This window comes from Corvus brachyrhynchos, unplaced genomic scaffold (assembly GCF_000691975.1).
Source record: "Corvus brachyrhynchos isolate BGI_N302 unplaced genomic scaffold, ASM69197v1 scaffold331, whole genome shotgun sequence".
Classification (NCBI taxonomy): Eukaryota; Metazoa; Chordata; class Aves; order Passeriformes; family Corvidae; genus Corvus; species Corvus brachyrhynchos.
The window spans coordinates 4466446-4478105 of NW_008237229.1; the positions used below are offsets into that span (position 1 = coordinate 4466446).

The 11660-nt window shown below is 38.5% G+C and overlaps 1 protein-coding gene across 8 annotated transcripts in view; it reads left to right on the forward strand.

The window, feature by feature from the left end:
* LOC108445492 overlaps window positions 1-11419 on the forward strand; it is a 12273-nt gene extending 854 nt beyond the window's left edge. The window contains exons 2-5 of one of the 8 annotated variants that reach the window (XM_017729485.1): window positions 4809-4923; window positions 5527-5692; window positions 9234-9384; window positions 11088-11419. In XM_017729485.1, coding sequence (XP_017584974.1) covers window positions 4881-4923; window positions 5527-5692; window positions 9234-9384; window positions 11088-11354 — 627 coding nt within the window. In that variant the 5' untranslated portion in view covers window positions 4809-4880 and the 3' untranslated portion in view covers window positions 11355-11419. Of the gene's footprint in view, window positions 1-6; window positions 5693-9233; window positions 9385-11087 lie in introns of those variants that run through there. The other 7 variants (XM_017729486.1, XR_001860373.1, XR_001860374.1 and 4 more) reach the window with 7 other exon arrangements.
* Window positions 11420-11660: the final 241 nt, after the last annotated feature.

Consider the following 11660-nt stretch of genomic DNA (forward strand, 5'->3'; position numbering starts at 1 on the left):
GAGTTGTTTACAAAGATGATGCAAAATTGTGTCTTTGCAGTCAACAACAGTTACTTGATTTGCAGCAGCCTTAACTAACATCCTCAGTCCTGAACTCTATTCCTCTAATAAACACACCTTGATGTAAATTGATAATATCCTCCCAAATAAAGCCCAATTTTTGCACCATGAGACTGTGTAAATGAATTATACTGCTTTAATGACATCCATACTAAGATCTAAATCTGATGCTTACCCAGAGTAAAAATATTTTACAGTCTGTGCTAGAATATCTAATATCACTTCCCTGTGTGTGTATGCAAATTTCATTTGTTTTTCTGACAGAGAACAATATCTGGCTTGGAAAAAAAAACAAAAAAAAAACCAAAACCAAAACCTTGATAGTTCTTCCATTGCTCTTTTCTTTCTTTAACCAGCCCTGCATTTCTTGCATCATGCTTATAATGATGTGGTGAAACTCCTTGCTTCTAAGATTACATTTGCTCCTACTTAATTATTCCAGGAAAAGTATCCATGGATGGAATAAGCCATGCTAAAACAGTACTGTCATACTCCCCTTGAAGCTCTGACTGTACCAGAAAGGAATATTCGTTTCCATCAGACCAACTGATGGAACATCCAGCTGATCTCATGAGATAGCTATGCAATTGCTAGAGCTGACACAGGGCTGTGTGTGAAATCATACTTGAAAGGGAGAGGAGAGTAAAGAGAAGGATGGGCATGAGGAAGAAAAGGACTGGGAGAAAGGAGTGAGCAAGAGTGACCAAGGATTTAAAGTAGCAATTCACTAATATACTGGCTTATGCCAATCGTGTAAAAGCTGAACAAGTTTCAAGGCTTCTAAGCATTACATTTAGGAAAGGGTGTTGGGTTTTCTGGCTTTTTGCTCTCTGCATAGTAGGAAAAGACTTTGGCAACACAGTGTGCTGATGAATTCAGTGCTTGATAAACTTTATAAATTTAATTTTTAAATTACCTGATGTTTTTTGTCACTAAACACAAGCTGTTGCACACCATTAATCACCAAGTTACATCATTTTGTTTTTTCAAGGAAAGGTAGCGAACAAGATGCCCACATGCTTACAAAATTCTTTTACAGTGAACTAAAGCACCCACTTACTTGAATCACAAGCAGATCTGTACATTTTCTATTCCAGTTCTATTATCAGTTTTAATTGCCACATCACCAATATTGAGTATTGCGTAACTCTTTTATTTAAAATTTTGAAGGCATGTTGCTTCACAGGGCTAGTATGAAAAATATATTTTTGAAATTCTTAAAACAGCACATTTAAATCCTTCCAAACTAATCTAAATCACTTTTTTAAAAAAGAAAGAAAAAATGTCCTTAAATAAAGAAAATACATTCTTTTTTTTGTCACACACATACTTGTACCCTTTAAAAATATGAAAAATATTCCTTTCATTTACATCCTTATTCAAACTGTAGGCACTAAAAATTCAAATGAACCCTAATTAGAGTTATTATCATAGAGCTTCAGTAGAACAGTTCTCATCTATGTTAAGGAAGTTTCTAGTTCAAAGGAAAACTCTTTGCAGTGAAAGTCATGCATAATTTTTTTTCTCTTGTCAGAAATCAATCATGGTTTTGTCATCATTAAGGAGAAGAGTTGGCCTTTTTTAAGATAAAGGATGAAAGTACCTGGTCATTAAATACCCCTACTTAATTAAAATACCCCTACTGATAGGCTCCTATTTAAATTTATAAAAAAATTCTTCACCATTCTCCAATTGATATCAATGGGCAACAGACAAAAAATAACACATATAAAGAAAATTAAACAGTGCAAAAGTATAGATATAAATTTCCACACATATCAAGATTTGGTGTGATATACATGACAGAGAAGGCAAGGTGATAATGTAGGTGAAATTCATCACTGTATAAAAACCCCACAGAAATAAACTTCCAACCTATTGTTGACAATGGAAATTCTATAATTCATGTATTAAGCTCAAGAGGTCATGCACACACATTTGCCTAAAAATACTGATTTCCTAAAATCCAAATACTTAGTGTGTCACTATGTGCTTTTGGAGCTCATAAAATCGTAAGATAATCCAGGCTGATCAGGTAAACTTCGGGAGGTCTCCAATCTAACCTCCTGCCCACAAGAAAGAGCCTGGCTCTGTCCTCCTAATCACCTTTTCTTTTATATACATAGACAAAAAGACAAAAGTGACCATGAGGGCCTGTGTTGTTCTTGCTCAACTTTACAAGGTCTCTGTGGGCCTGTGTCTCCAGCCTGCCCAGGACATTCTCTACAGCAGCCCTGCCTCCAGGCTTGTTAGCTGCTGTCCCTTGTTTGTACTTAGACTTGGGAAATGTACCAGGGTACCTCCTGCTTCCTCCTACAGGTCACTGATAGAGATAAGAAACAGGCCAACTCCAAGGAGACACTCCAGAGGTGCTCCAGTTGTTACTGACCTCCAAGCAAAGCACCAGTCACCAACCACAGTCCAAACGTGTTTTCATTCATTCTCTATTACTCCCTGAGAGAACAAAGACTGTTACCTCCCAACACAGACTGCTGTGGGAGACCATGTCCAAAGCTTTTTTAAAGTCAAGAGGAAAAACTTTTAAGATCTAATTCTTACCCATAGGCTTTTTTCCTCTTATCTCACATCAGAGCAATGAAACATTAGACAGAACCTATTAGCTGTTGCTGTACACAGCTAGAAAATAAGAGAGAAAGCTCTTTCAACAGAATATTTTTTCTGAAATATTAGCACAATACATTGGTTTTTAACTAGCTAAAGCAGATACCACCTTCTTTTCTTTCTTTGTTTTTCTTAACTTAGGCAGATTGCATTGAAGCCACCATCCACATAAGCCTTTCCAAGCTTTCTGAAAGGAAAAGGCATTTTTTCAGGTGATGTTATTAGTGGCAGTATGAAAGCCTGATAAAATTAAATGATTCACTGAAGTGTATTGAAAAAAACTTATCTCTCTAGGCTTCATTTCCTTTAGACAAACAGGAATCCACTGAGAAAAATTTGGTTTGGATATAGCACCAAAGAATTTTATTAATATGTTACTTAATCATATTTATCCCACAAATTCTATTTCTTGCCTCTTTCATTATCTTAATTAGTCAAATGGAAACAAAACGGAACAAAATGCAGCATGAGATAAAGACTTCCATGAAACCAAAGAATCTTGAGCTATAAAGACAATTTTTGCCCACTGAAAAACAAACTGACTTCCTTTTTTGTCAATTAGATGATCATGTAATTCCAGCTGTAATTTATGTCCAGGACTCCAGTAAGCAAATTACCTATTCCAATCTGTAATTCAAGGTCTGAAACATCTGGCTGTGGGGTACTTGGGGCCAGTGAATTTAGTCTTAGATTTGACTTAGATACAGAAAATTAGATTACTATCCAAATACTCTTGGTATCTTCTCTGGAAAATAATTCTGCTTCCCTTATTCATAAATAGTCAATGAAAGAAAAGAGCACACAGAACATACTCAGCAAGTATGTAGAGCTGTTTGGATATAAGCAGGCAATTCCTGTTCATGTTTTATGAAGCAGTCATCGTATCCTGCTTTTTCATATGTCAGGCAAAGGCATCAACAAGAGATGGATGGAAAAATGTACCGCAGGTTCATACAGAACATGGGAATGGACAAAGATGTGCACTGTGTACAGAGCAGGAAGACTTCACAGCAAGCTGGGAGGTGTCTGTTCTTTCCACCTGTTTTGTCTACTCTTTGAACAGGACAAAAAGGGAGGCTAAATTCAGTTGAGAGGAGACAAAAGTCTAGCTAAAGGAAGTGATGATTTTATCTTTGACTTCTGAGGAATGGGGAGTACATCATTATCTGTCTTCTACAATCTCTAAAACTTTATAAAATTTCTGGTTCTCTGTTTCTTGGTGTCTGTTTCTTTGGGTTTTTGGTATTTTTTTGGATTGGTTGGTTGGGTTTTTTGAGGTGTTCTTTCTTGAGGGGTGTATTTTGTTTTGTTTTCTTTAACTAAATTTGTGATCTAATCTTATCCAAGTCTCTCTCGTCACCTTAGCAAGATAAACACTTTTCTAATTTCAAATACTTTCTTGAACTGCACACAAAAATTAATTGTAGTTTCTTTAGATAGCAGTGATTAAATTGTCAGGCAACAGTTTCAGTGCGGCAGTTTTTCTGACATTCTTCAAAAGGTGGAATTAAATCAAGCATTATCAGGCTAAGAGATCTTTTTATCTTTTCACTCAGTGTTACCTTTCAGTCTTGTAGCCTACAATATGGATGCTGAGTAGTCTTCCATAGCGCTTTTGCACCCATGAATCTTGTAGCCTACAATGCAACTACTGTTTTAGGCATGAAAGTATAAAGTTTCTTTGTTTTGAAAATGAAGCACAAATTTGTAAAGTTTACAGTTTTCAGCGATTGTGGTCAAAGACACCAGGCACAGCCTGATTTCAGAAACATTTTATAAATACGGAGTAATTCTACAAATATAATTCTAGACTTACCCCATGGCAAAAAGGAAAACATAAGCCATTGACCTGTATTCCCATAATCAATATATCACTGACAACATTTCCAATCAATTATATGTATATATATACCCAAACTGGTTGCAAAGAATTTTAGGTTCATGTCTAGTCTGACTAGATGCACTGAACAAACCAAATCTTGAGGTCCAAAGGAAGAGCTGTTTAGACATCGCTAACCCATTGCTATAAAAGCTTGAAGTAAATGAGAATTTATATGTAAGATCATTTTACTAATAAATAAACAATCTGCAAGGGTATGTGGGAGAATAATATCTGCTCTTTTAAGGGTATCTGGACAAAGGAACCATAAACAAGAATTTACAGAGGGAAACCTGAGTGACAATTGATAAGGAAAGTCATGATAAGAATAAACCCAGCCAATCACCCTAATTGGTGTGGAGGTGAGGTTTTGTTTTTCTTCAGTATGATTGTCTGAGTAATGACCTTGCAAAATTGGGATGATAAGGGAGAGAGACAAACATATAAAACCTGAACAATTACCCTTAATGGAGACAATAAGCAGAAATGTACCTGTTAATTCACACTAATTGATGGGCTACCAAGAAACTGCAGGCCATCTGAGTCTTTGCAAATGGTAAGGAGACAAAGAGGATACTGCAGGTGGGGAGGGCAGAGGGACTATGCCAACTGATGAATCAATGTGCAAGTGAAGGTAATCTGGGAGGGGGAGTAGACAGAAAAGGGTATAAAAGGGGCCAGCTTCATGTAGAATGAGACAAGTCAGTACACTTGTCTGCGCCTGATCACCAGTCTATCCAATAATCTCATCAATTCTTTTCTCAGTTCTCTCACTGCATGATCTCAGTCTCTATCCCATGTGTATGTGTGCCCTGCATGCACAGCTGGTGGACCCTGATCAGACTGAGTGTCAGGTACTGGAGCCAGACTGGGGTACAGGCACCCCTGGCCCGTGGCGTCAGCTACTGCAGCAAGTGGGGTCTTAGCAACAGCTACTGAAATGAACTGGGATCTTTAACTTCCAGCTGCAGGGGCTGGAATGGAGTGTGTGTTCCCAAATCCTGCTTCTGGGAGGACTGGTGTGAGTGAGGGTTTCTGCATGGGCAGCTGGAGCAGGACCATGGGGCACAGCCTATGTGCCGGCTGCCAGCCGCTGGGGGCTGAGAAGTGTTTGTCTCTTACTCAAACCAGGTGAGTGTGCACTTCTGTGTGATTGTGTCTGGAGAACTTCCACTCAAATTTTAAACTGGACTCCACAGCAAGTAAAGGACCCTTTGTTTTAGGCCAGGGTAATGGGTTAACAGGAGGTCCATGTGCTGCAGGGGACTTGAGAATGTGGAGCTCATGAGAGATAAATTTGCCAGCGAGCATTGAACTGCACCAGCTGGTGAGTCAGGGACTGTGAAGCAGGTAAGGAGCCACTATCTGGGCAGGTGTGCCAGGCAGACAGAGTGTCCATGGTGGTACTTGAGGGACCTGTCTGTCTGTGTGTGCTTGTTAACTTGGAGAGCATCAAAGAGAGTGGCAGGTAGAGAGGAGGGTGGGGCTGTGCTTCTATCACTTAGAGCAGTTAATTTGATGACTCAAAAGGACTCCATAATGGCTGTTCCCAACATCCTGAACACACTCAAAAAGTTTGGAATTAACAAATATCAGTGTGAAGATGTACTCTCTGAAGTATATGGTACAGAGGGATCATAAAATTACCTAAGCTTTCCACACTTGAAAGTATTTCCTGTTATTTTGAGTGCTCTTGCAGAGAGGTTTTAGCAGTAACAAAACACAGTAGATAGGAGGAAAGAAAAGAAATGTGAGCAGCAGCATTTTCTCAGTGGTACCAAGAAAGCACTATGTTTTCAGAGTCTTCCTTCCTAGTTCTATGTGTAATTCAGTTAATGTTTCTGCTAGCTCCTGGACAGCAGGAAGTACAAGTGCCTGAGAACATTTATTTTAAACATTAAACACGGTATTAGCTGCATTAATCAGACACATGCTAGCATGAGGAGAGGGAGTGGAAGGGAGGCATGAAAGTTTCCAACATCTTTGATTGTGTTATAGCTAAAGAAACCTTGAAATATTTTATCCTCTGGCCTTACACTCTTCTGTCTCTTCATCTGTTATCTCACTGACAGCCTCTTTGAATCATCACTCTTAGCAGTCTCCTATTTTAATGCCCATCTCTCATTAGGTAGTAGACTGTTTTCCTCTTTGTCAGACTATGAGTACAACTGAAAACTGTTCATTTTTTTTAAATAAGCTTTTTCAACAACACAACATGGAATTTAACTGTCTACCATTTTTCAAGTAAATATCATTAAAAAATTAAAACATTTTTTCATTATAGAAATGGAATTTTTTTCTTTAGAACCAGAGTTCAGTCACTGCACAGTGTGTTCCTTTGCCTTTGACATTTAGCAGCATGACTGATTGATAACTTAGCATTACTTAGGTACGAGATTAATCTCCAAGTAGATTCAAGAGAAGGAAAAAAGAGACATTGAAATTTTGCCTTTATACTTGAACTGCTGTAAATTAGAAAAGTAAAAAATGTAATTCATCAATTTTTATGCATTGACAGACAGCAGCATTTCTTTACAAATACTAAGAGAAGGAATAAGAAATCTTTAAGCCAAAACTTAATACAAATATTTAATTTGTATATAAAATATCTACAACATTCCTCATAATCTTTGAAAAATGCCCTGCCATCTAAAGAAAAATTAATTAGTGTATGGGAACAACCATTAGCGTCTCACATAGCATAGGAAATTCAGAAAAAATAACAGTTATATTATCCAAAGTGTATGTAGCAAATTTAAAATAATTCCACATTAAAAGAATTCTTAGCTGTTACAAGAAAAAAAAAAAAGTACATTTAACCATATCAGAAAACCATTTGAGAAGTTTTACTTGCATTTGAAAGGGCAGAAATGGAGACACTTCTGTGGGCTATGCCTGTATCTCAAAACTGCTTGGAAAAAAACACACCACCAAAATGCCCACACTATCACAGAGGTTATAGTAGTCATGACATGCTATATGCCAATCCACTGGCATAGATAATGTTTCCTGGGACAGGAGTTGACAGGCAGTATGTCAAACTTGGGCCAGCATCAAGCTTTCTTGGACATGGTTAAATTACTATTAAAATTTATTTTCAGTGTTCGAGTGCACCACCAGCTCCAGCAGAGGACCATGACTGGACTCTCTGACTTTTATCTCTTCACCACCCTCATTCAGAGGATTTTGAAGGACTTCTCAATTAGCGGATCCCCATTTTGTCCCTTTTTCCCTCTTGGATGATGCAACACATTCAAGAATCAGAGTGACACCCTAAGTATATACTTCTGGAATATCCCTTCACATAAATAAAATCAGTCTTTAAATTATAAAAGAGCAATAGATTTTCCACTTAAATTGCAATTTAAAGACTAGTCTGTTCTTGACACAGGAGCAGGACAATGGATGAAATATCGTGTTAGTCTGCAAAGAGTATTTTCTAAATTTTGTTTTCGTCACAGTATAGCACTGCAGAAAACCAGCAAATTAAATAATTTTAAATTAAAATACAATGTAATATAATATAATACAATATAATATGGAGAACAAACTGATTAAAGAAATTCAATTCCCTGATTAAGACTTTAGAAAAAAAATCTAGAAAACAAACATATCTTAGAATGAAAAGCAAGCAGTAAGTGAATGTAATTACATTCTTCAGCTGAATTCTCCATATATTAATATATTTTTACACAAAGTAAATACTTTCAGACCCAAGGGCTTGTCATCTAGTTATACAAAATTCTGCCTATTAATATCATTGTAGATGAAAATGTGCTTGCTAAGTGAGCTATTGTTTAAAACAAAAAATCCAAAGGAGCTGCTTTGTTGTATCTTTCGAAAGGATGTTTCATTGTTTACAAGCAACGAATACTGAGTCATAAAGCATTAGTAATGACTCAGAATGTCTTGATGCCTCATCTTATTTTCTTAACTATAAACCTATTCGGAAAATTTTGCCAGAACATTAGATGTGATCCACTGAGTTAAGAACATATTGTATTATCTCTTTTGAGAACTGGAATACATGTTTGGTTAGTAAAAGTAATTTGCTCCCATTTCCAAACACGTAATTGAATATAATTAGAACATAACTATCTCCTGTTTATAAGCATATGAAAACTATATTAAAATTCCTAATTAACTCTGAAAATTCGAGAGCCAGAAAATGCCAGAATTATAGTCTACCTTAAAGTGCTTTATGTTTTATGGTGTAAGTTTCACATCATGAACTGAATACTGTCACCAACATACTGCCCTCAATTAATTCAGTTCCTGACATGGATGGTATTCACTGACTGTGGAGCTATTCAGTGCTGGAGTTTTGGGTTTTCTTATTAGTGTTGGGGGTTATTTTCTCATTCACTGTGTGGATCAATGCATTATTAACTGCACATTATCCAAATTATATTAATTTTGTCGTGGGCTTTTCTGTGGTTTTCCTATCGCATCATTTATCGCCACAATTCCCATCTGAGACAAAAATTACTTGAGATCATTATTAAAGCTATTTAATGTATCAGAGGTGGGCATAGACAAATTTATGCTAAAATCATTGAACGTGACTATGCATTTGAGCCGCCTAATTTTTTAAAAGTTCTCAACAACATTAAGAGGCTTCTCATGTTCCTAGCATGAATGCTAAAATGGTTCAATTATTCATGCTTTCCAGAACCCAAGTTCCATCAACAGAGATATGGAAGACATCATTGACTTGCTGCAGGCACTTTGTTTATGGAATTTTCCTAGCACCACACAGCAAATTCACAGCCACAGAACCCAAGCGCTGCTCAACTGCCATGGACAAAAGTTTCTTAAATTCCGTAAGTGACATTTCTGAACAGACTGAACAACACTCTTCTCACAGTGCCCCAATTCACTACAACCTCTGGTTTATGACTTAGGAAAATTAGTTTTATTGCCAATCAAATCAGAGTAGGGTAATGAGAAATAAACACAAACCTTAAAGAACACCTTCCCCCAACCTCTGCTTACTTCTGGGGCTCAATTTCACCCCTGATTTTCGCAACTTCCTCCCACCAAGCAGCACAAGGGGTTGCAGTCAGTTCATTGCATTTGTCTCTGCCAGTCTGTTATGATCCAGTTTTAAGGTTCTTAGAAATGCCTCTGCCTGAATTAAGGTGCAAACGAGACCACATGCCAGTGACAGTAGTAAGGGTTTTATTTGATGGTAAATATGAGAGAGAGAGAGAGAAAGAAAGAAATAGAAAATAGGTGGGGGGAACAGAAAGAGTAACAGGGACAGAATAAGGAAAAGATCACCACTCTGTGGACCCCAAGATGTCCCGTTGATCCTCTCCATCTGGTGAAGGTCCCCTCAGAAGGCACAGAGTCCGATGGGTTTCTGTGCTCAGGCTGGGTGGGCATGTACGGCCATGGCCCCCTGGAGGGGGGGGGCAGTCTCTCACAGCAGACTCTGGGTCTGTTGCACCACGTGCCGCGCCACTTTGTGTAATGGAGGATGGGTGTTCATTGCCTCTCACCAGAGGTTGCACCATGCACCCAAAACCTCCTCCTCCCCCCTCGGTTGCGGGGAGTCTGTGTAAACCTGGCTTCTGTGAGCTGTGCTCTCCCCACCCCAAACTCAGCTGGGGATAGCTGCAGCTGGTGGCTTTGGCCTTTTGGGGATGCAAACTTTTCCCTCAGCCCGAGATGATTGAACAATGCTTTATCTAGTCAACAGTTTGACTTTCAGTTCAAAGTCCCACCTTCAGGGAAACTTCTTTGGTTGTAGCTTCTTTATCAAGAGAAAAACTTTACATCAATGTTTGAGGCATGAACTATCTTCAGTCTCTGACACACTCCTTCCTCCTTGGGATAAGGACTCCTAACACACTTCCCCTGCCCCAGTGTGGAGTTCCTCCGTGAACTTCCCCAATGTGAGCCCTTCCCACAGGCTGCAATTTTTCACTAATTGCTCCAGCATGGATCCTTCTGCTGGAATACATATTTGGTTACTACAAGTAATTTGCTCCCATTCCCAAACATGTAATTGAATATTATTAGAACATAACTATCTCCTTTTTATAAGCACATGAAAACTATATTAAAATTCCTAATTAACTCTGAAAATTCCAGAGCCAGAAAATGTCAGAATTACAGTCTCCCAGTCTTCTGCTGGACAGGGGAGAAGCTTCTGGCAGCTTCTCACAAAAGCCATCCCTGTAGCAACCTCCACTCTACTACCTGGCACTATCACTTACTCAGCTATGGTAGGACATGTGGATTCATAGGGTAACAAGTAATGTGACAGTTTCCTGCTTTCAATGTCTGTATTTGATGTATATGAAGCTCGACAGCTGAGAGAAAAAAAAGAAAAGGAAGGTGTCTTGGGGTGACTTTATGATGTCGTATCCCCTATCATCACTCTATGCCCCAACATGATTCCTGTGCCTTTCTGTGTCTTTAAAACTGGGTGCAAGAGAAAGAAAAAAAGTCAGACAAACTTTTCAAAGCTGTTTGTGCTCCAAGGTCACTCTATCTTCTCTGTGTGCTTCTGCGGCAGCAAGCACGGAGGAAGCACCCTTTTCCTGCTTTTCAGCCAGCTTTCAGCTCTGTTTATCTGGAGAGAGATGGAGCATTAAATATTTTTTTCTCCCTGGGACTTTGGCTTCTTCTCTTCTGGACTGTTCAACAATACCAGAACATACTGGGAGACCCTACACCACTGGCCTGGAGCAGGGCCTATGCCGACCCAGCTCTGAAGAGGAGAGAGAGAGACTACGTCCAAAGAAAGGCCTCTAAAATCTTATCAGGTTTCTCTCCCCAGTGAGAGGTTTTATTATTTAGCATTATTATTCTTTTCCCACTGTGCATTGTGTCTGTTAAATAAATAGTTTTTTCCTTTCACTTTCCTTGGAGGAGAATTTTTTTTTCCCAAACCTGGTGGGGGAGGGATGGTTGAAACCTGCCTTCTATCAGAGGACATTCATCTTTGGACATTCCTCCTAATTTGTCTCAAACCAGGAGAGAAGGCCATAATCCAAGTCCTCAGTCTGCTTTCTGGATATTGCTGTGGTTCACTCCTTTCAGAGCCTGCTGGCTTTCCAACACTAAAACACACATACACACATGATGT